Consider the following 25467-nt stretch of genomic DNA (forward strand, 5'->3'; position numbering starts at 1 on the left):
TCTCAGAACGAAGGATGTTCGTAATTGCTTCAATACTAGTAGTGGCGAGATAACCCCGATGTCCCTAGTACTGGTGCAGATTGTTCAGGGGTACTGCCATACTTTGTATCGTTGTGATCACGAGGGTCTGTTGTAGATGAAGGTCCGAGATTCTGGTCGTGTGTTGACGGATGTGATACAAGTGACGGTTTAGTATAGGAGTTGTGTGATATTACTCCTTGTATCCGTGTACCAGATTGCATGACCAGATATTTCGGGAATTCGTAGGTGGGAATTCAAGTAGTTACTTATAGGACATTCTTTCAACAAATGCATGATGTTAGGTTGGGGTTCGACTTCTAGTGGATTCGTTTGTTCACGGTCGACTTACAGCGGTACACGTTGTGTCTTAAAGAGTCCTTGTAGCTTGCTACGACTTGGGGACGCTTCGTATGTCGGGTGCACTGCCTTGCACTTGATGGCTTCTGTAAATCGTGCCCGTGCGATCCTGTCCACGAAAATATCGAACGGAAATCTTTCTCATGAGTTTGTTCTGGCTAATTGCAAGCCGCATCCTTGTTTTGTTGAATGTGGTAATTCAGTTGCTTCGATGTCAAGTGGTGAATTCAGATCTTTCCTAAGTGGTGTTCTCATTTTTTTTATGTGAATGCTAATCCTTTTTCTCAATCAATCGTCTTATCAATTTTTGTCAACCGGGGTCATCGTATCAATTCCATTCAACCGGTGTGTTTTTCTCCAAGGGGATTCAATCCTCTCCAATTTTGTCAAGAGCATTCTCTTATTCCATCTGGAGTTCATCTCATCTGTCCCATGTTGTCTTTGTTTTTCCCGCCCTCCCACCCTTTTCTTCAGTGATTCAATTTTCATCCAGGGGTTTTCTTTCTTGTGCTTCCGCTATCTTTTCTTCCGTGTCCTATCCGGTGATTCGTTGTGAAGATTCTCAGAAGCTTCGTGTTCATCTTTGTTCAATCTTGCTATCTTTCCGGTGAAGTTAATTCAGTTGTCGGTGTTCATCATATCCTAATTATCCTTGTAATTCTTTTTCATGTTGGAGATTCTTTCAGGCTATCTTGGTTATTCATTCCTCTTTTTTCATCCGGAGTGCTGAAGATATCTCTGAGTTTCGAGTTTCAATTCTTTTAATTATTTCGAGGTGCTCAACCTCATCTAGTTCTCTTCATACCGGTGCAATATCAATCTTTCTACTAATCTTTCAACGGTGATTTCTTTGAGTGGGCCCATAACCCACAGGTTCTTTCCCAGGATCTCACCTGACTCTTTCAATCATTTCCGGAGATTTTTAAATTCTTTTCAACTATGACCTAAGTATGATTTTCATCAGTCATATTCCTTCGTCAAGACATATTTGAATGAATTCTCATTTCTCTCAACCTTGCATATTCTTATCCCGGAGTGTCACATTAATTCTTCGTGATGTTGTTCTCGTCATCGTTCTCAACTTGGAAATTCGAATGAGTGTTTCTCTCAGTCTTGTTCCATTCTTGTGAAGACTGTCATCTCAGCTTCGTGTATCCTCTCATTTGTTGTCAATCATGAGTAATCCCTTTCGTGCTATCCGGTGCTTCTCTGAGTGGTTTTTATTTCTCGTTCCTCCGAAGACCATCATTTTAGAAGATTCTTCGTTCTCAGCTTTCAGCTTCATCCTCAATTCTTCTCAATTGTTGTCTCTTCGTTCGTCTCAATTATTCCGGTGCCTTATTCTAGTTTTCTCTCAGGTGGCTCGTGATCTCTTCATTCTCATGTATCTCCAGTCACTCATGGTTGCCTCATTCATTTCAACTCTCATCGGTGCCTCTTTCAAGATTTCTTCTAGTCTCTGCTTAGATCTCTCCTTAATCATTTCAAGAAGAATAAGTGATATGCTAGATCCGTTGCTTGTCATCAATTAAACTTGATGAAGGATAAGCATAACATAATTCTCATTCTTGTTCATAAGTAATCTGAATTCTTCTTCCGGAGTGGCTCATGATATCAATTATCTCTCGTGTACTATCTTTGTTTTCCGAAGTTCCAAGTTCTTTTAAGTATCTCTTTGTGAAGCTTCATCTAATTCTTGGTAAGGCCATAATCTTATTCATTTCTACCTTGATATCTTTGCATCATTCTTTTGTATACGGAGGTCCTTCTTGGTGGTTCATCAAGGTTTCAATTCATTCTCAAAGTGTTCTTCAAGATTTTGTTGCAGAACCTCAAGTATCCGTTCTCTTGCATTTCTAAGTGCATTTGTTCTTCCTTTATCCTTTGATGTGGCATTATAGCCTTCTTGTTAGTGTAGGAGACTTGAAGAGTTTTCCTCTCAAGAACGAGATAATTAAACCCACCAATTCTTTGGTCATGAGATATTTCAACCCATGATTTCTTCATTGAACTATCTTGGTTTGGATTCACCTAAATCTTTTCCTATGGAATGTTGCTATCATGGTGCTTGTCATTAATCCAAGTTTTCAGTGTATCCTCTTGGGGTAAGATTGTTCATTTCTTGTTTCTCCCAACCCGTCCTTGTTTCTTGTAGTGGTTGGTTGTCACCTCATATTTGTTGAGATGATTTCCATAAACCCACTACTGTCTGTTCTTTTCGTTGGTGTTTTTCCAACAACTTCGTCCAATTCTTCTTGCAAGGATGCTTGTCAAGTTCAATTGAGATGGTAGTTGTCATTCTTTTCTTCATTCTCTTCTTCCGCTTGAGCTAGTTCATATTCTCTTCTTCCGGAGGCATTGTGGTATTGCTCTTTGGGTCTATTATGTTGTTCTATCAAGATCATGGTGTTCCCTAATTCTATTTACTTGTTTGTTGTGTGTATTGTCTATTTCTTCCACTTTTCCGAATTTTTGTCCCATTTTCCTACCGAAGTGCTGCCGAAATTTTCCGTGAATTCTGGCTTCTTTCTCATGTCATTCCTCACCTCCTTGCAACCGTCAAGGATCTTGGTTTCACTCGTTTGTCAAGAAGCGACTAAATTTTACCTCTTGCTTTCTCATCCTCTCCCCCTTTCATTCTTGGATCTCGGGGCGAGATCCTCTTGTAGTGTAGGAGTGTTGTGACAGCCCGGTGCCGACGTTCTAGAAGCTTCCCCTCTCTTTCCGTTTTCGTCGTGTGGCTTATTTTAATTGTCGTGTCATTGTCGCATCATGCGCATCATCAGCATTGCATCGGCGTCTCCGTTGCCGCCAGTTTTCAAACTTGCGTCCGTTACTAGTTGCCGGTTCTCGTCGTTGTTCGTTCCGAGTCCGTCCGCACACGCACGCGCCCGCGGCACCGTCGAAACCCTGTTCTTAAAGCGCGTTTAAAACTTTCTCTGATCGGGTTGAGATTTGACGTGCGGTCGTGATTAGTTATAGCTAGGCCGCCTGTCGAATTTCGTCGCGATCGGAGACCGTCTGGTACCCGAACCCTCGCCCGTAGCGGCACCGTATTCGGTATACCGTCGGACGTGTGTCAGTGTTTTGAATCGCGTTGCCGCGCCGCCCGTTCTCCCGCTCGTCTCCGGATGTCTACACAACACGGCCACGTAGCATGCCCCGCGTTCAGAATCGTCCGAATCCGACCCCGCGGTTGGATCCGGATCGCGATTCCGGTTAACCGAGCCCCCCATTTGTCTATAAATACCCCTTCTCCTTAATTTTGGACAACCTCTCTCCTCCCACCTCGGGATCCGCGCCCCACCTACCAAACCCTAACCCTAGCCGCAGCAGCCCCTCCCCACCAGCGCCGCCGGCCCGCACGAGCCCGCGCGCGGCCCGCCGGGCCCGAACCCCGCCGCCGAGCGCCGAGCCCCTGCAACCCCGAGCCTCCCCCATGGCTCGCTGCTCCCGTCGCCGGCGCCGCCTTCCGCCGCTGCGCCTCGGGCGGCGCCGACCAGCACCGTCGTCGGCAGCCGCCGCCGCGCAGGGCCCCCTCCGGCCGCTGTAGCCCCAGATCCCGCGCGAGCCGACCTCGTCGACCAGGGGTCGCCTCGAGCGCCGCCGCCGGGACCTCGCCCCTTCGGCCGCGCCGCCGCGCCTCCCTCGCCAGTGGCCGCCTCGCCTGCCTCGCTGCGCCCCGTGTTGCCCCCCCCCCTCGCCGGCCGCCGCAGCACAGCCCGGCACCGCCGCTCGCACGTCCCGCTCGGGAGCAGGGCAACGGGAGCGCCTCCTCCTCCCGCGTGGGCCCCGAGCTGGCCCAGCCGGGACGGCCCACCTCCCTCGGCCTCGCCCAGCTCCCCGGCCCATCTCCAGCAGAGCCCGTCCGGTCCAGGTGAGAGCCCCCCTCGAGCCTCTCTACCTCGCGCCCCAGGCGCCTCTTAGTGCTTTCGCGCATGGATTTCGGCCCAGTAGACATTTGGGAGTTAGTCCGAATTTAAATTCTTTTCAGGGTTAGACTAGATTTTAAACCCCTGTAACTTTTAAACCGTAAGTCGGTATGACGCGTGTTTTATATCGTTTTGGGGTAGCTTCGCGAGTAGAACGCGATTATCCAACATGCATATTTATTTAACGCTGTTTAGAGTGCCTAATGCCTCGTTTTACGTGCTGTCTTCATAAGTAGGTGCCCGCATTTATTTTCCTCGCGTGTTTGTTTTGCCCGTATGCCATAGATTTAATGTCCATGTTTTAGGGACCATATTTCTACGTATTTTAGAGCGGTCACTCGTATTTTTCCGTGTAGGGTGTTGCCGGTAGTTTATTTTCCCGTTTAGAGGTATTATCTCGCATTATTGGGTGGCGATATTTTGTGTTGCAAACCCCACATTTTATATATGTTTTCGGGGTAAAAATAATCCCATGGATTTTTCTGTGCAATTAGTTTTAGCTTTTGAGGAAGTTAGTTCGCGAGATATTTTGCCGTGATGCTCTTTTGTTTAATCCGTAGGTTTTATTCCGGGCCTCGTTTGAATTAGATGTCAACTAGAGAGTTGATCTCGGATGTTTTGTTTAGCCCCTGGTATTTTTGGTTGCAATAGAAATGCATGTTTAGGTGTTGTTTGCTTGCTCTCAAGTTGCTTGAATAGTGCTGTTTCAGAGGAGCTGAAATATTTCTAAGTCTGGAATCTGCTATTATTTTGTTGCTGTCTTGTCTAGCTTGCATCTTGTGTTAGCTCTTTTGAGGTTGGTCCAATGGAGTTAGTTGTTCCCCTTATGTTTCTCTAGCATGCTGTGAAGTTTCATGCCATTTGGAGTCCTGTAGCTATAGGTTTTGCTGCTGTCAATATTGCTTCAGGCTGAAAACTGCACTTTCAGGAGGTGAGATTTTCACCAAGTCTGAAATAGTGCGTGAGGTGTCATTTTATGTCTTCTTTTCCTAGTGCTCCTTGCTGCCATGTTAGTTGTTGTTAGTTGTTTGTAGTAGTGAGTCTTTCCCTCTTGCATGCCATGCCTTGCTTGAGCTCATCGGAGTTGTGTAGCCGAAGTTGCGAGGTGTAGAAAGTGCTATGTAGCTGTTTTAGGCAGATTGTGGTGTTTTCTTGTTTTGCTCGTAGTTTTCGAATCGTAGCCCCGATTTGATCGTGTCCTACATGAAACTTGCTTAGAGTCTTATGTAGTTTCATTTTCTCTTGTGGGTTGGTTGTTTTGAAGCGCTCGTAGCCGTCGTTGCACACATATCGCATTCATGTCATCATATCTTGCGGTGCTCGTAACTTTTGATCCGTAGATTCGTTGGAGATGTTCTCTACGTGTAGGTTGCTTGCCTTGACGCGTAGAATCACGTAAACCTATTTGTTTTGCTGTTTAACAACCAATTAAATGCATAAGTTCAGATCTGGACAGAATTGTAAATTAACTTGGGAGGTCGTCTCGGAGATGCTATATATCATTTCCGACCTCATTTAAAATGCCTAGACAGGTAGTTTAAATTCCGCTTCACCTCTTGCATGTTTGACAACATTAGTATTGCCGTGTAGATAACCGGGAGTGAATTAAATAATTGACGTGGAGTTTCGTCAATATGCAACTCGTGCATATTGAACTTCACTTAATGTGTAGTGTTTGATTGTGTGAATTGTCATGCCGTGACTTGCATGTATTCAGTAGCTGATGCATCGTATGTGTTGTGCATCGTGTGGTGTATATCGTGTGTTGATTGTGTTTCCGGTTTGCTTCGTCTCGATAGAGTTCCGCAGCGTGCCGGATTGTGAGGACCCGTTCGACTACGTCGGTTCGTCTGCTTCACGGAGGCATTCTTCTTCCAAGCGGGATCTCAGGCAAGAGGATCATTTCCCCAGATACCATTACTATCATTGCCATGCTAGTTTTACCGTTGCTACCGTCTATGTCTCGTTGCCTACCACATGTTAAATAACAGCCTCTCAACAATGCCATGTTAACCCTCAACCTGTTCAACCTAGCAAACCACTGATTGGCTATGTTACTGCTTGCTTAACCCTGTTGATAGCGTTGCTAGTTGCAGGGCAGTTGCTTCCTTGCAAAGCATGGGTTCCTTGTTATATCACCATATTTAATGCTATTTAATTTAATGCACCTATATACTTGGTAAAAGGTGGAAGGCTCGGCCTTTCTAGCCTGGTGTTTTGTTCCACCTTTGCCCCCTTAGTTTCGGCTACCGGTGTTATGTCCCATAAATGAGCGCTCCTAACACGATCGGGGTTGTTATGGGGACCCCCTTGATAATTCGTTTTAGATTAAGGCTGGTCTGGCAAGGCCCAACTTTGGTTCTACATTTGCCTAAACACCTAATAAAATTGCATAGGGACTTTCCGGACCCCGAGGATAATTTAATCAACCCCCGGGCCAGTGCTCCTCATGAGTGTTGGTCCAAACTAGAGCCGTTTGCGGGGCCAACCCGGGGCAACTCGGGAGATTTCTATCAGGCCACCGTACGCTGTGCTTATCCGTCGTGTCCTGAGAACGAGGTACGCGACTCCTATCGGGATCGTCGACACGTCGGGCGGCCTTGCTGGATTAGTCTTACCTTTGACGAGATATCTTGTGCATCGGGATTCCGGTGATGCTTTGGGTAATCTCAGAGTTGAGGTTTTCCACTAGGGAATCCGACGAGATCGCGAGCTTCGTGATTGAGGATTTCTATGCGGCTTGTGGTAATTTGTAATGGACTAGTTGGAGCACCCCTGCAGGGTTAAATCTTTCGGAAAGCCGTGCCCGCGGTTATGTGGCAACGTGGAAACTTTGTTTAACACTGGTTCTAGATAACTTGAAGTTAATTTAATTAAAACTTGCCAACTGTGTGCGTAACCGTGACTGTCTCTTTCGTGAGTTCCTTCTCCGATCGAGGACACGGTGGGGTTATGACTGACGTAGGTAGGTGTTCAGGATCATTCATTTGATCATCAGTAGTTCACGTCCGCTATGCGTAGATCATCCCCCTCTTATTTCTGGTACTCGTGAGTTAGCCACCATATATATGCTTAGCCGCTGCTGCAACCTCACCACTTAACCATACCTCACCCATTAAGCTTTGCTAGTCTTGATACCTTTGGAAATGAGATTGCTGAGTCCCCTGTGGCTCACAGATTACTACAACACCAGTTGCAGGTACAGGTAAAGGTTACTGGACGCGAGCGCGTTGATTGTTCATTTGGAGTTGCTTCTTCTTCTTCTTCTTCTTCTTCGATCTAGGATGGGTTCCAGGCCGGCAGCCTGGGATAGCAAGGATGGACGTCGTTCTTCTTTTGTCGTTTATTTTCGTCCGTAGTCGGACCCTGCTCTTACTCTTGATGATTATGTAATGTACTGATGTGACTCTGATGTAGTTTGTGGCGAGTGTAAGCCAACTCTTTGTGTATCTCTTCTTTTCAGTACATGTACTTGTAACGATATCCATTCTTGCGACACGACGAGATGCGCTTCTATCCCTGACGAGGCCCTCGTGCCAAATTAAGGATAGGGTCGCATCTTGGGCGTGACAAAACAGTACATAATAATAGCTACCATAGATATATATACAAGTGTTCGACGTTCAGAACACTACTCGTCTGAATCGTCTGAATCAGAATGTCCACCTTCCTCGAGGTGACGCTAGCCATAGTTGACGACTCGAATCTTGCGGTACAACTCGTATGAAACGTATGCATCTTTTGCTGCATACTCAATGTTGATAGGATCAAGTGGGGCCTTCTCCCAAAGTTTGTGCTGAGACTTTGGGAAACTGGTCTTCATATCACCATATTCCTCGTCGATCAAGGCAACTGCCATATGAGCCATCGAAGTCCTGTCATGTCGAAGCCTGAATACCGTTTGGAGATCAACGAGGCAACCAGCTGGTATCTCAATACCGAAGCTGTGCCTCATCTTCAGCTTGTTGTTCCTTATGTCAACGGTAGCAAAAGTGATGCCGCTGCGAAGGAAGTCCATGAGTTCTGGACAATGCTTGTCACTACTGCAACAGAAACAAATTAAAATGGAACAAAAGTTACATACTGCTGCAATAAGGAAACATGTTTCACTACAACTAAAGAGAAAATTATCTTTAGGATTCAAATAGAACATATGCAATGGAACCTAGAGAGATCAGTATAGCTATCCAATGGAACCTAGAGAGATCACTAGCTATATGCAATTTTCATGACTATGACATATCATATTGCTATCCAATGGAACCTAGAGAGATCACTAGCTATATGCAATTTTCATAACCTTGGATCAAAGAACACCGCATAAAATTGTATCACTACAACTATGATTTCAATGGAACATATTGAACCAATCCGATTTTTCAGATTGTGGAACACTATTCCAATCAGATTGTGTTCCCTTCAACTAATCAAAATTGTTTCACTACAACTATTTGAAGCGAACCAACTATGATTCCAATGGAACATAATAAACACTAGTTGATTCTAATACGATTTTTCAGATTATGGAACACTATTCCAATCAGATTGTGTTCCCCTTCAACTAATCAAAATTGTTTCACTACAACTATTTGAAGGGAACCAACTATGATTCCAATGGAACATATTAAACACTAGTTGATTCTAATACGATTTTTCAGATTATGGAACACTATTCCAATTAGATTGTGTTCCCCTTCAACTAATCAAAATTGTTTCACTACAACTATTTGAAGGGAACCAACTATGATTGAAACAAATAAACTTACAATGTCATTATCTTGGATCAAAGAAAGCCTCAAAACTTACCTCACCCATTGGAAGATCAAGACATGGCGTGCGAAGCATAGTTGGATGACGGCAACACCGCGTTGATCGGCCGTGTACTCCAGATCAAGCCCCAAGAACTTCTCATGCTCCATTGCGTCGTCAAACCATTTTTCCTTCAACTGTTCAAGAAAAAACGGCACCTCCGTGCTCTCGTTCGTGTACACGACATCGAGCTTGGTCGTGCCATGTGTGAGCACCTTAAGAAAGCGACTTGGCATGGTGGAAGAAGAGAAGGGAAGAAGAGAGGAGAAGAACATAGAGGGAGAGCGAGAGAGAAGAAGAAACAGAGAAATGGCGACTGTGCTTCGGTTCGTGCTTTTCATCGCCCGAAACGACGCGGGATGCAAACCGTTTGGGTCTTTAGTCCCGGGTTGAGCCACCAACCGAGACTAAAGAGGTATACCAACGGTTGCCACCACTACGGCAGGCCACGTGTTAGTCCTTTAGTCCCGGGTTGAGCCACCAACCAGGACTAAAGGGGGATACGAACGGTTGCCACCACCACCGCCCGCCGCGTAGCCCTTTAGTCCTGGTTTGGGACACGAACCGGGACTAAAGGCTCCTTACGGGCCGGGACTAAAGCCTCGAGGGAGGCATTGAGAATAGGGGCGACGTGGCCGGGCCTTTAGTCCCGGCCCAGAGGCAGGCCGGGACTAAATGGTCCCGGCCAAAGGCCCGTTTTCCACTAGTGCAATCAAACACAGTTTGTGTACAAATTAAGCAATAGTTTTCAATAACAAACCTCACGCAAAATCCATCATCATCTCCATGACCATCAACAACAACATCATCACTCTCCACCTCCGCCACCCATTCCCCCACTGGCACTGAAGCCATCACATCTTTCAGACATCATCCTTCTCTTCAAGATTTTCCTCCTTGCCATATCATGGCATGTTTTGGTGATGTCGTCCATTTCATTATGGTTCATTGTCATGATGTTGTTCTCCTCTAAAATAAGCTTGGGCCAAAGCCTTGTTCTTCCCTGCAAGGGCTTTCCTCTCCTCAATGGCAGCCTTGCGCAACCCCTCTTCCTTGAAGACCACAATTCTAGCTTCTCTCACGCTTTCTTCTCGGCCAACTCCTTCTTCGTCTCCATTGTGTTGATTGCCAACACCTCATCTGATTGCACCATGATATCTATCCTATCATGCAAGCTTGATGTCTCCGATTCTCTCTTGAACTTGTCCGTGGCCTTCTTGTTTCCATCTGACTTGTTCTTGTTTCTTGGTCCATCATCATCTTCATCATCATCATCCATCTTGGTGAGTGAGCCTCTCTTAGGCGGGGATTCTTTCTCAATCAACTGTGACTTTTGGCTATGTTGAAGCAATTTCCAACAATGCTCTAGGTTGAATGACCTACCACGTGAAGCTTTCATGTCCTTGTATAATTCTCCTACAAAACAAAAATAGTTTCACCATAAGAAACATGCTTGAAACATTTAAAGTACAATGTGAGAAAGAACTCACATGGTCCGATTCAATGGTGCCACTTGGTGGTGCATTGCGAACTTTTTTCAACCAAGCTGCCCAACGGCTACAAACCCGCTTGATGACGTCCCAGTGACCCCGAAGAGACCTAAAGGTCCGCGGTGTTCTATTGGGATACTCCGTCGTCATGCGGAAGAATTGATCCTCTATCCTTTGCCAATACTGCTTTGCGGTTTGGTCCGTGCTGGTCGTCGCATCAAGGTACACAACTTCATACGCCTTGATCAAGATTGATCTTCAAATGGCGTGTAGTTCTTGGATCTTGCACCTTTTTTTGGTTGCTCTTTGTCGACCGCCGCCTTGTCAATCTCCATCGCCCCATCTTATTCCCTTACTGTGATCGTGCACGCCACCATCCAACTCATTCTAACCATAATAACCGATCGGTGCTTGATCAATGTCGATGGTGTTGTCATCCAACTAGTGCACAAACTCGACAGTCGCATTGTGCAAGCTGTCCTTATAATTATGATCAATAATTCACGAACAAATGTAAATGGCAAACAAATAAATAAGTTAAAAAAGTTGCATTCCTTGCTCCCATTTCTTCGAAAACGTTGGACGCGGTGGTAGCATAGCCATCCGCGGGCATCCTTGGGGTTGCTCTCGCCGGTGCTCTTGCGCCCACCTTGTTGTGCTTCACAACTGAGACCTTGCCTTTCTGAGCCGGCGCCAGCTTCCCTGGAATCGCAGCGCCGCCATCGACGACAACGGTGGGCGGACGTGCCTGCCTGGCGGGGACTGCAGATAAGACGCCATGGACGAGACGCTGCCCTGCCACTTGCGGTGTGGTGCAGACGAGGGTTGACCAACGTCGGGCGTGCCATGGGCGGCTACGAGATCTGGCGGAGGGTTTACCGCGTGGTTGACCTCGACGGTGACGGATGATGGTTCGGAGGCTTTCATGGCGGCGATGGGCGGACACAGATGATGGTCCAGAACGGCCGGAGGGAGATCAACGGAGGCGGACCGAAGTGGAAGCGGGAAGTGCTGTGCTGAAATGTCTCTCCCACCAAAATCTCTACCGATAGGGGTCGTGCTCAGGTCGCACTCCCAACCTGCGAATCTAGACGTTGAGGGCGAACTTTTATCGTGGCCCACAATTTTTTTATGGTTTAGCGACCGATACGTGATCTATTCGGAATTTGGTCGCAGTCGATACTATATACTCCCTCCGTTCCTAAATATAAGACCTTTTAAAGGTTTTATAGCTAACTACATACGGATTTATATAGACATACTTTAGAATATAGATTCATTAATTTTGCTATGTATGTAGTCTACTAGTGAATGAAATAATTTAAAAGACTTATATTTAGGAACGGAGGGAGTAGTACATATATATATATCACGCCTCTCTAATTAAGCTAGTAAGCTGCAAGCCAAATATTAGTCATCAGACACAGGCCAAGCTGCCTGCCATGGCGGGGTGGTTGAGCTTGTGCCTGGTAACAATTTCCACGGTACTGGCCCTTTTGTTTCTCAAGCTCTCCGGCCGCAAGAACAAGGCCAAGAAGAAGCTGCCTCCTGGACCATGGACTCTCCCCATCATCGGCAGCCTCCACCACGTCGTCAGCGCCCTACCGCACCGCACGATGACGGAGCTGTCTCGCCGGCATGGGCCGCTGATGTTCCTCCGGCTAGGCGAAGTCCCCACCGTGGTAGTCTCCAACGCCGAGGTGGCGGCGCTGGTGATGAAGACCAACGACCTTGCGTTCGCTAGCCGGCCATGCAGCGCGACGCAGGACATCTTTGGCTGCGGCGGCAAGGGCATCGCCTTTGCCCCCTACTCCGACCACTGGCGCCAGATGCGCAAGATCTGTGTAATGGAGCTGCTCAACTCCAAGCAGGTGAGGCGCATGGAGGGCGTGAGGGCCGAGGAGGCGGGCAACCTCGTCCGCTCCATCGCCTCCTCGACCGGCGCCACAGTCAACGTCAGTGAGAAGGTGAGGGCGCTCAGCAACGACGTCGTGTGCCGGGCGGTTTTCGGCGGCAAGTTTGCTCAGCAGGACGAGTACCTCCGCGAGTTGGACGAGGCGTTCGCGCTGGTGGGCGGCTTCTGCCTCGTCGACCTCTTCCCGTCGTCGCGGCTGGTGCGGTGGCTTAGCAACGGCGAGCGCCGCATGAGGAGGAGCTATGCACGCATACAGCGCATCATCGCTGCTATCGTCGACGAACGCAGGGCCACGCAAGCTGCCGGAGATCGCCCCTGCGGCGACGACGATGAGGACCTGCTGGACGTACTGCTCAGGCTACAGCTGGAAGACTCGTTGGAATTCCCTCTAACCAAAGAGATTATGGGAGCCGTCTTGTTTGTGAGTATTACTTTACTTCCCACTACTGTACTCCATGACTCCATCCACCATGCCTGGGTAACATAGGTGCACAAACTCATTATGGATGATATCATGTACTCTCTCCGTTCCAAAAATTTTGTCTATGATTTATCTAGAAATGAGTATTGTGTACTCCCTCCGTTCCAATAACATACAAGTATCATGTACTGATATCATTATGGATGGTAACATAGGAGCCGTCTTGTTTGTGAGTATTACCTTGCTTCCCAGCATGGTTTTCAATTTTAGTTTGGGAAAGAATTCACCACTAACCGAAATCTCTGAAATTCAGTGAAATTCAGTAATTTCAGTTTAAATTTCGGCCAAAGGGTCGAAATATTCACTTGAATATAATTAAATACTTCAATTTTTTTTAAAAAAAATTCAAAAACTATTTGATTCCCAGTGTACTACTGAAATAACTGAAATATTTTGGCCGAAACATAATATTTCAGTGTCTACTGAAACTAATGAAATTCAGTAAATTTCATTAAAATTTCACTAAAAATGAAAACCATGCTTCCCAGTATTGTCCTTTTTCACCATAATTATAAATAAAATACGAGATCTGATCTGCCTCCATGACTCTAGCCACCATATATGCCTGGGTAACATAGGTGTACAAAATCATTATGGATGATATCATGTACTCTAACAGTATAAGAGAACTTAGCATCCTAGCTAGATTCCTCACAAAATTAAAGAGATGTTCATTACTACATGACAATGTTATAAAAAAAAAATACTACATGACAAGTGACTTCTAATCTTTTATAAACACGATTAAACCTTGCAAAGTTTTATACCACTGAATATATCAAGGCGAGTAATTACTATTTGTTTCATGAACATATCTAGGAAGAACAAATATAAAATAAAAATTGACAGAAATGAATTATAGCTTTTTTTTGTGAGGAAGGAATGAACTATGCTTGATGCAATTAGAAACACATGTCTATCCGGGATGATTGAATAAAATGTTAGGATGGTTTTATTGTTTGAACACTTTAGATCCTATAAATTGTGACAATAAATAGGAAAACCTGCTTGTATAATAGGAACAATTTAAAGTCGAATTAATATGTATTTTAAGGTTTACCCAACATGACATATAAATAAATATAAGGTGCATCCCCGACTCTTGAAATTCGTCACCATTAGCGCATATGAATGAAACGTGGGAGCTATTGTTTCATACTAATCTTTAACTGCTCGTACCATTTGTTTCCAGGACATGTTTGCGGCAGCCACACATACCACATCAACTGTTTTAGAGTGGGCTATGTCAGAGCTCATGAACAATCCTGAAGTTATGGTTAAGGCACAATTAGAGGCGCGAGAGGTCGTACGTCAACATGGAGCTGTCATTACTAATAACGTCCTTGCGGACCTACACTACATGCAGAAGGTCGTCAAGGAGGTCCTTAGATTGCATCCGCCCAGTACTCTAATCCCCCGCATGACTAGAGAGGATTGTACCATCATGGGTTATGACATGTTTAAAGGCACCAATGTATATGTTAATGTATTCGCAGTTTCCAGAGATCCAGGATGCTGGAAAAATCCTGAGGAGTTTAAGCCCGAAAGGTTTGAGAAGAACACCATAAATTTCAATGGAACATACTTTGAATTCCTTCCCTTTGGAGCTGGACGACGACAGTGCCCTGGGATGTTGTTCGGTACATCGACGGTAAACATCACACTGGCATATCTTCTGTATCACTTCGAGTGGACGTTTCCTATCGGGACTAACCTTGATATGTTTGACATGTCCGAGAAATTTGGGTTGGCGGTAAGCAGAAGGCATGACTTGCAACTCAGAGCTATTCCACACGGCAGCTTGAAAGCTATGGGGTTAAAGTGATAGAGAAAGCATGTACCTGCGTGGCATTGTATGATATTATATCCGAACCTTCAGAATATGTACATCCTGCGTGCATATTATGCAACATATAATAAGAGCCGTTGGCCTGTCTAAACAACATTATTGTGCGTCATAGCAGATATTGCACTGTAATATTAATTGATACATATTTATGATATTTTTAATAATAGAAGAGAAAACTATATTATCTCCTCACGTTTACAAGAAGTTGGCAACCGGCCCCTAATAATTTTTTAATTGACCTTTAGTCCCTCAATTTCCAAAACCATATTCATTTCGTCCAAAACCCTAAACCAGGGGAAAACTTCCTAGGTGTCACTGGTTTTCTGGCTCCTAATTTGTCATGTTGGTCGAGCGATTATGATCTCCGCCGTCATTGTCATTGCTTTGCATAAATAATCTTTGAGCTCCCGATGCTTCTAGAAATCTGGAGAGGAGGGCCTCCAAATGAGATGGCACCATGCTCCGCCTTTAAATAGTGTCGTCGTGAAGGAGGAGGATGACTAGAGGTGGCGAGCAACAACGCCGTGGGGCTCAGATTGAAGGTGGTGTAGAAGCCTCTTGTGCTACTGCCAGAGGAGGAGGTCGGGGCACGAGTGGAAAAGGGGGCATCAGTCCTGATTCTGAAAATAAATCCATCAAAACAGTTTTTCTTCTATACATAGGAATTTTTTGTATTTTTTATCATGAATACGTTTCCTGGTATTTTTTTCACGAAATTTCACACAGTAGTAGATCGGGAACCCAGGTTTGATATTGCCAAATCACCGAGTTTTATTTTTCAAATTTCTTGGTATATTTTAAATATAATGTTTGTATAGGGGTGTGTACCACCCGGGGTGCTACAAATCCGCTTCCACGATGACTACCGCTTGTGTTATTTGCTTCTTTTCGTTAGTAATCCTATTACAGTGATATTTTCTCCCAGTGGGTTTATGAGGCCTCTTTTTATTTTCGGTCGAAGTTTAATCATAGATTTCACTACTGAATGTAAACTATAACGAATGGAGGAAGTATATGTGAAGAAGGTTATACCATGGACAATGTCTTCTGAGTAGAAACTAACTAAAATACTTTTTGTCGCGTATACTTTGTATTTTTTTTAGCAGAGTGCAATCAAAGTCACTCACATACACGAGCGTACACTCATCCCTATGAACGCATGCATGCATACCCTATACCTATGAGCACCTTCGAGAGACTAAGACGGCACATCATCTCGGGATTGACGAAGTCGCCACTGACACCTTCGTTGTTGACGGGAACGTCTCCTTCTAACCATCCAACCACGAGTTGCTTTGCATATACTTTTGTATTTTGTTAGTAGTATAAATGGTGAAAACTGGGGAGACGGTTAGAATCATCCTCCCGATTCGACACCTCGCGTCTGCTGCATCGAGAGCCAACCATCTATCGGATAGTCCCTCTCCCCGCAAGTCTTAAGATTTTGCAACATCTCCATGTTTATGAAACATGTGGAATTTAGCAGTGACAATACGACGGTGCCGATGCGGGCAAAGATATCCGCAGTTACAAACATATGTTCGCAACATTACCTTTTGTTGCAAAAAAAAAAAAAAAAACACAAACTTTCTTACAAAAATCTTTCACAACATGACATATATTGAAAAAAGTTCCGCAACATAACATGTGTTGCAAATGTGCCAAAAGTTAAGAACATGCTCGGTGCTAAATTGTAGCAGATTTGACGCCCCGTGAGGCGACGAATCTTCGAAAAAAAAATCCACCGGCCAAGACTTAACACGCTACAAAATATGAGAAGCTAATAACCTGTACAGAGGGAATTTAAATCCACCACTGCAATATTATTATTTTCAACCATCCCACCAATCAGCCGCACCCCATATCAGCACCCGTGTGCCAAGGACATCAACGTTTTGAGATCTGCCGTGCGCCAGCAGCCATCGCCCATCTTCCCAATTTGTATCGTGTTCCCAGCACATCGCCTTCAGTCGCGTATTGCCGGCCGTACGCCAGGAAAAGTGCATGCCCGCACGCATCTCCGAACCATCGTCACATAAACGGGCTACCTGTGGCCCGAGCATCAAAACGCCGCCCTTACCATGCCAGCACCTGTAGCAAACTCTCTTCTTCTAAAATGGATGTAGTAGTTTATATGCCTATTTAAAACTGGTCCACGTAGCCGCTCCCTCCCTCCCATTCCTAGCCGCCCCTCAGCCTCACCCCACCCCCTCCCTTCCTCGCCGCCGCTTGAGGCAGCCGCCGGCAAGCCCGCGACGTCAAGGATGGTGGCAGCCGGGACTAGGCTGCCCTGCCTATGCGTGGGGAACCCCGGATCTGAAGCGGCGGCTTCATTGGCGAGGCACGGGGCGGTGGATCTGGCGTCTCGGCCGCGCGGGTAGCGGGATCCGGTGGTCGTTGGCGTCCGGCAGCAGCTTCTGCAGTGGTCGGTGCGCGCGATCTGGCGTCTTCCCTCCTCCCCTGTTTGGCGTGCGGGCCAGCCTGGTCGGACCGCGCTTCCTTGGATCGTTGATTCTGTACATGAGGCGCTGCTGGTGGCGGTGATCTAGTTCGGGCGAAATCCCTGGTCGGCCATGGCCGGCCGCATCGATGGCGACGCCTGAGGGCGCCCCCCTCCTTGGAGGCGTCGGTATGGACTGATCCCCTCACTTCCCCTTTCCCTAGGTCTCCCAGACGAAAGCTTAACTTTGTTGGGCGGCGGTGGCGCTCACGACGCCGTTCCCTTCTTGAAGGCGCAGCGTTGGGAACCTTGGGCCTGGGTGGCGCTTGTGGGTGGTGGGCGATGGCGGTGGTGCGGCCCTATCCTAGCATGGATCTGCGTCCGTTGCTTGGACATGGACTCGCGTAGATGGAGGTCGTCGTTTGGTGTCATGGTGGCGTCGATGGCGGAGGCACCTGTCAAGGCTGGTACCTCAATCTGATCTGAAGATGGACCAGTGGAAGATAGCGTCGGACTGGTTTGTGCCCCGGACCCGGTATGTGGCTCGGTCGGGACCTCCGGCTTTAGATGTTAGGCTTAGGTTAGAGGTCTGGTTTTTGGTCCAGCTTGCACCCCTTCGTCATATGGATAGGAGTAGCGGCAGATGTTGTCAAGATGACGGATTCAGGCATATTGTTGTACTACTTTGTAAGGTCCTCGAGAATAATCAATAAAATGACCGCATGCATCTCCCAGATGCAGAGGCCAGGGGTCATTCTCCTTTTCAAAAAAAAAAAAATGCCTATCTAAAACTCATGACAAGATCTAAAAACTCGTGAAAGCGGCGATTGGAAAAACCAGAGCTCGTAAGCAGCTAGACTTGCTGTGCAATGTCCAGCAATGGAATAGGAAAGTTGTGCCGTGACCATAGCTAGCTGCTGATGTCCTTGGCCGTTGAACATTGTGGCCTCCCAATCTCTACTACTAATAAAAGATCAACCCGCGATTCATCGAACTATCCATCGTCATCCCCGGCCTCAAGATCCCTTCCTCTTCTTGCACATACGTACATATCCAACAGGGGAGATTTGTCAACTGATTGGCCAACTAATTCGCTCAGATGGACAAGATGACGATCCTTTCGGAGGCCATGAAGTACGTCCAGGATCAGCAGGAAAAGCTCAAGGCACTCGAGGACCGAAACCTCTGGAGCATACATGCAGTCGGCGGTGCTCTTCAAGATGTCGTGCACCGCTGTGCCGGAAGACGGCGTCGACGGCTGCTCCACGTAACCGTCGGCAGGGGGGCAGTAGCTGGAACTGGTAGCACTACGCCCGACGACCGAGAGCGCGCTACCGGAGATCGAATCGAGGATCTCGGAGAGCAACGTGATGCTGAGGATCCACCACGAGGTCGCCAAGGGGGTGCTTGTCAGGCTGCTCGCCGAGATCGATGGGATACATCAATGTCATCCTGTTCCCGGCTTGCACTATCGTCATAACCGTCATGGCAAAGGCAGGTTCGATTAATTTACTCTCAGTCTACCAATTCTTATTACAGTTTACAAGCTTCTTAAGGCCTTGTTCGGTTGACAAGGAAGTGAAAGGGATTTAGCAAGAATTAAGGGGATTAACTCCCTAACAAGTCAAAATCCTTTTCAATTAATTGTCTCCAATCACCTTGAGAGGAGGATTAACCGAATAAGGCCTAAAAGGGAGATTTTCTTCTGCTACGACATCTTTTATGGCTACAGCTGTGAAGTTACTGTACTTTACATAGTTTTCTACCATCTTTTCTTCACTACTTTTACTGAGTGTAGTGTAGTTTTTGCTAAAAAAAATTCTTTCAGTATATTGTACCGATTGATAATGGTTGAAGAAGCAAAGTGTGTTTATCCTTACAGTGAACAAATAGCTTTCATTCAAGTGTTAATGCAAGTGTCATACTAACCTGTTGAGATCGACAATTGAACTGAAAATCTTTATTTGTTATATGTTGTCAGGTGGACGGGGGCTTAAATGTCTTGAACTGATGTGCGCGGTCCTAGCCGGATGGCCATCATTGCAGTTGGTGTCATTAATTCATCACTTTTGACAAAAAGGGTTGGGCAGTACTAGGCGCCGGCGCGTTGGCCGGAATGCTCGGCCAGTCGCGCGCGGGCCCCCCGATCCGTTAGCTGCACGCGAGCCACATCGTTAGATCTTTATGCAGCAAAATTTCTCGATGCAATAAATTTTGTTCACGATGCAACAATTTTCATCAACGGTTGCAACAAAAAAATAGTTGTAGCAAAAATATCTATGTGATGGTAGCAAAAAAAGAAGATGATGATGCGCGGTAGCAAAACAAAATAAGTGTTGTAGCAAAACAATCCGGTGAACTCGGGTTGCAACTCTGACGAACGTGCATGCAACTTTTTTACTGAACGGTTGCAGCAAAAATGGATACCGGTTGTAGCAAAAATTAACACGGTTGTAGCAAAAGTCAAACGCCGGTCGTAGCAAAAATTCAACAAACTCGAGTTGCAACCAAAGCGTGGATGTAGCTTTTTAAATGGACAAATTGTAGCAAAACGCCAAAAGTTTGTATCAAATTTACATATGGTTACAGCAAATCTGACGAAAAAATGTTGCATACCCCTGACCAACGAGCCGCGCAGGTCACGTGCGACCGGCCGAACGATTCGGCCGGCCCGCCGGCTCGAAGCGTTTACCAAAACAGTTTCGTCCGCTTTATATATAAAGCAACCATCACTGAATAAGCCGAACCAGCCGATACAAACACACACACAGCACACCACACACACCCTAGGCTGGTACAAAGACGCTGAAAATAGCAACACCACCCTAACAAACTCGAAGCAAACATGAGATGAAACAGTCACTACAAGAAAAACGCTCAATTATGACCCCAAAAAATGACGCTGGTTTAATTGGTCACTGATCCATGACCAAAATTTTAAAATTAGTCATGGCAAGTCTAAGAGGGTCCAAAACCCATAACGTTATGACCTTTTGCGTCCATTAGGCCATGATCCTATTGCACAAAATGGTCATTAAGATGTATAGAATTATTTATAATTATATTTCAATGCTACCATGACCAAATATAAAATCATAAACATATGTGTGAAGGTGATTGGATGACACCTCATCAATTTTGCCTATGTGTCATGTATAGAGAGCAAAAATTTGTTTTATACATATATGGATGAAGTAAATTATATTAGATAAATACCAATAAATTATAATTATTCATTTTAATATCCTAAATATTTTAGAAAATACAATATAATTACCAAAATGAAATATATGAGCCCATGCTAATCTCATAATGTGTAGACCCTATTTAGATAAATATTTTTGAAAGGTGGTATAGGGTACCTTAACTTGGTGTTTCAAACAACAAAAAATTAAACATGATAATAAAAAATATGTGGGTGAATTTTTCAGTAATGCCAAATACTATCATAATTAAATGAAAAGTGTTTTCACCCACAACACTCAACCAAAAAATATAGCTTTCTTTTGAGGGAAATAATAAATATTGTACAACTCATTTTAGGCAATCAAAAAATACAACTTGAGACAATAAGATTTATTTTCTAGTACCTGCAAAAAAGATCTATTTATTTTCTACTACACCCTAAAAAATATTTGCTTTTCACTAAAAAACATGAAACGGGTCCCTTCAAGGACATCCGATAGAAAACATGAAATTGATGGCTTGGAGAGAAGCAAAAAGAAAAGCACCGAGTAATTTCTTTTTGGAAACTAGGTTGGGATTAGGAAAATTTTGGGCACTGCACGGTGCAAGGGTTTACAAGTGGGTGCTGCCTCCTCGTCTTGCAAGCACAGCCACCACAACCCATCCCCCAGCCACGCATCTCTCTCTCCGCATGAGCCGCCGCCCCCTCCTCCGTCCCCTCCGCCGCCACCATCGCTCCATCCGCCGCCCCTCCGCCGCCTTCGCTTGCATAATCTCTTCGCCATGCTCCACTTCCCCTGCTTCTTCTCTGACTTCTTCACCGCATCAGGGACACATCGATTCGCTGTCACTGCTCAAGGGCCTGGCCGGATCATGGTGCTACTAGCCAGATCCATGCGGCGCCCCAGCGGTACTTGATGCGGTTGAGTGCTCCGCCGTGTTATAGCGCCTTCACGCCACTTCCTAAGAGTCGTTCGCGCCGTCGACTATCACGAAGGAGAAGACAACCTTGAGGAGGACTTGGCCGATGTCGTCTTCATCCAGCTTGCTACGATGTTTCCTAGTTTGCGAATACTTGACATCCCCGAGTGGCGCCGCTTCCCGACGTTCCCGACCTTGCGGTACAGATTCTCGGAATCAACACGTACTTCACTCTCCTCCCCATCCTACTCCTCTAGAAAAGGTGCACGAATTGAGAATCCCCAACAGAATTAGATCGGTATACTAGCAAGCTATTGTTCGTGATAGTATTGTCCTATGCAATTGTAATATTCTGTTTTGTAGTTTGTTACTTTGGATCTATGTGTGGTGAAGTACCTGCTTAATTTCCCCTATTTTCTTAAATGATTCTTGTGGTCTGATATGGATGCGTGCGTGATGTTCCATGGTACATTCACTAGGTATGAGCACACAGAGTAGCACAACACATGTTTTTTAGTATAAAAATGGTTAAACAAACTTTAGATGGATTCATCTTTCTGTGCATATTCTTGCAGGGTATATTGATAATTATCACATCGTATGTGAGTAGGAACCTGCTAAACAGCATGTAAACACCACCCCTCTCCTGCATTGGGATTATATGAGATATTTATTTTATTAGCTGTTTCTCTTGATTGTAGGCAATCGCCTCCTCACACGAAGGGTGCAGGCATGCACCTACTCCCCCAGAAATTCTAGTCGCATATATTTATATCCTACTCGATGATCTTGGCCATGATGTGCTTATCCATAGTGAATGAGTTTCAGGTATGTTAGCTGTTTTGGTGCATTTTCTTGATGCTTTAGGGTACTAGCCCCATGTAAGCCTTTTAAAATGCATCCTTGCTCATGTATAGTTACCTATAAGAAATTATCATGTGCAGTACTACATACACTATTTTCAGATTTCATCAAAGATAATATAAGCATTCTTTGCTGATGTCCTGCTTATTTTTCACTCTATTGGAATTAAGATGGTTGTGTTGTGGGGAATTACAACAACACTTTTGTTTCTGTTTGAGATTATGCTTGATTCTACTGATTGCAAAGTAACGTGACATCGAAATTAATATGAGCGGAGCAAAAAAAAGTAATCTTAAATCTCTATTACTAATCTCAAGATCCTGAGGTAACCAACCTAATTTAGAGGTTTTATACCAAATTCCAGCTTTGTCACATATGTTCTGGTAAATGAAAAACATACAACAAACCAAAAGTCAGAAACATCTATTTAGACGGCTAGTGAAACCTAATGATAAGCCATTAAAGTCTTTAAGTTTCTAGAAAGCTATGAAGAGGTTGAGCAATCAGAGAATTTAACTACGTGTTAGCTATTTGATGCTAATGCGAGCACATATGACCGAAACTATTTTTTCTTGGAATTGTAAGGCCAGAAGCAGGGACGGAGCCAACATGCAAGCATAGGGGGGCAAGTTTGTACATGAAGGGGGCAAAGTTCATATGAAATGATTTTTTTGGCTACAACAATTACTATTATAGTAGAAAAACAATTTGTTAGGGGGTCTAGCCCCCCTTCCCCCCCCCCCCTAAATCGTGCCTGGCCAGAAGTTGAGCAATGACGCATACACCACTATATATGCTAAGTAAGCCGATGGGTAGATGTAGATACGCACATGCATCCATGCATGTCCCAAACTGAAAAGCAATTCATTAGTGTTTTTTTACACATCAGTCAAGGCATCTAGCCTGCTTCTGCATCCTGGTTGGTTGCTGATATTGATAACTGAAGATTCAAAGGCAACCACGGAAACATACCGAGAACCGACGGTGGAACAGAATCTGCATCTTTTAACTCATTGTGTGCATGTGCTCTCTTGTCATCCTTGTCGATGCACCTGGGAATGATAGATACTTTATTTTGTCGCTGGAGACACATCATCATGAATAAATAATGCGTGCTGGTCGGCGGACCATCGGAGCAAGATTGATTTAGAGCGCTGACGGCTTGGAGCCAAGGATCGTGGGAGGCGGAGGCTAACCATAATGTGTGGTCTAGCAATATTATTTTCATTGAAACTGTGTTGCACTACAGATCAGATCGTATTCCTCTAGGATTTTAACCACAGTTACTTATTAATCATATTGATTAAGTAAATGATATAGCCAATTGATCCCAAACATAAAGATTTTTTATGAGAAGAAGTGCGAGTGCGACTATTCTTGTTCTCTAATCTTTACCTGCATAAATAATAACCTGCCAATATGGATGATTGTCCTTGGTTCCTCTTGATATATTAACAACTTATCCAAATAAAAAGCACTTTGTTGCTAACTGCATTGTACTGTGACAAACAAAGATAAAGCGATACATCCAGTTCAAGAAAAATCAAGATCTTCAAAAGGAAGTAAGTCTAATCTATCGTTATATAAAGCTGTTTAGCTTAGATGCTTTCTTATGGTCGCATTGCATTACGTATTTGTTGTCATGGTCAAACTTGGAAATCAGATCAACAATGCATCTAAGAATTTAGGAATCGCATAAAGGGCTACCAAATCAGTTAGGTCGGCTGCCGAAACTCTCATTTTTTTTCATGTACTATTTTCAAACATACAAACACTAAGAAAAAGGAAACAAAAGCAGTTAGATGCATGATGCTTGGATATGCACCAACCTGACGTTATTGTGCCTAGTTGTAGCATCATCCAACACATGCGGCTGTATTTCACCCGAACCTGATGTTATTCCTTTGTTGTTTCCACCACTCCCCTGGTAGTACCCTGCTAATAGTCATCTGGTGCTCAGCTTTGCAAGTCGTGCGTCTGTTTGTGCCTGCATAGCCTGCCTGGGCAGCACGGGTAGGTGAACCCTCCACCAAGGGCACCTGCTAATTAATCTGTCACTCGTGCTGATGGAGAACATGCAATGGATTTTTTCACTTCCATCTTGACTTACATTGGTTTCATCTACAGAACGAAATTACATACTGGATTAATTATGAAGGAATTAGAAGACCAAGAGATAATAGATCAGATCGTAGTGTCTCTTCCAGATTAAATATTTTTGGGTATCATCACTGTACGTGTGCAGAAATATAATTTGTATTTACTTGTGGTCCTCCTCACTTCATGTTCATTGTAGAAATTAATGTACAACAAATATACTACTATGATCTTATATGTCCTGGGTTCCTTGGTAATTGGGTATGAATTTAGCACCATGTAATTATAGCTTAAAAATGCATACTGTTTTGGTCCTCCTCACTTAATTATTCTCGGATCAACTTGTTGTAATTTTAGTATTCGATGCAATTATTTGTATTTATTTTATTTCCTTTGTTCCATATTTTTGATTCTCATGTTTTATCCTTTCAATGTCAGGTCTGATATGCTTAGCTGAAGAAATTGTAAAAGAAATACTCTCAAGCCATCCTTTCAGTGCCATCCATTATTTTTGTTGTCATGTTTACGTGCCAACAAGTTGATATCGTGACAGTACTTGGAAATGAAATACTCTCAAGCCATCCTTTGTGCTTTGTTGTAATGTATACGTGTTTCTCTTAGCTTTGTGTACTTAGAAAAATATTATAACTATTTTGCTGTGAAGAGGCATGCAAATTTTGCTATGTACTGGCCATCAATGTATTTCTTGAGATATCTATTTTAAATGAAAGTTGGATTGCGACTCCATGGCTTAAGTCTTTTCAGACTAGTCCAGTAAGCTGACAACAAAAAGAAAAATCTGGTCATGTATAGTATATTTACAGCATAAAAGCATTATTGGGCTGAATTTATGGGTTCGGCCCATTTAGGTTCCTCATTGGCCCGTCTTAGTAGTGCCATGTCACTTCCTGTGTGGCGTACATGTCATCATTTTTGCCATGTCATCTATTATGCCACATGAATGTTGCCACATCAGCTCTGCCATGTCACTTCCTGTGTGGCGTACATGTCATCATTTTTTCCATGTCATCTATTATGCCACATGGATGTTGCCACATCAGCTCTGCCATGTCACATCCTGCATGGACCAAGTAGATGGCTAACG

The 25467-nt window shown here is 44.8% G+C and overlaps 1 protein-coding gene and 1 long non-coding RNA gene across 2 annotated transcripts; both read left to right on the forward strand.

The window, feature by feature from the left end:
* Window positions 1-12041: 12041 nt before the first annotated feature.
* On the forward strand, window positions 12042-14895 carry LOC123412859 (5-epiaristolochene 1,3-dihydroxylase-like). Its single transcript, XM_045105804.1, has 2 exons — window positions 12042-12945; window positions 14198-14895. Exons 1-2 carry the CDS (start codon window positions 12052-12054, stop codon window positions 14828-14830), a joined length of 1527 nt encoding a protein of 508 aa, XP_044961739.1. The 5' UTR covers window positions 12042-12051; the 3' UTR covers window positions 14831-14895.
* A 6377-nt stretch (window positions 14896-21272) lies between these two features.
* Window positions 21273-25109, forward strand: LOC123412134. The gene is made up of 3 exons (XR_006613415.1): window positions 21273-21601; window positions 22103-22229; window positions 24801-25109. It is a non-coding gene; the product is annotated as an uncharacterized LOC123412134 (long non-coding RNA).
* Window positions 25110-25467: the final 358 nt, after the last annotated feature.

The sequence above is a fragment of the Hordeum vulgare genome, chromosome 7H (assembly GCF_904849725.1).
Source record: "Hordeum vulgare subsp. vulgare chromosome 7H, MorexV3_pseudomolecules_assembly, whole genome shotgun sequence".
Lineage (NCBI taxonomy): Eukaryota > Viridiplantae > Streptophyta > Magnoliopsida > Poales > Poaceae > Hordeum > Hordeum vulgare.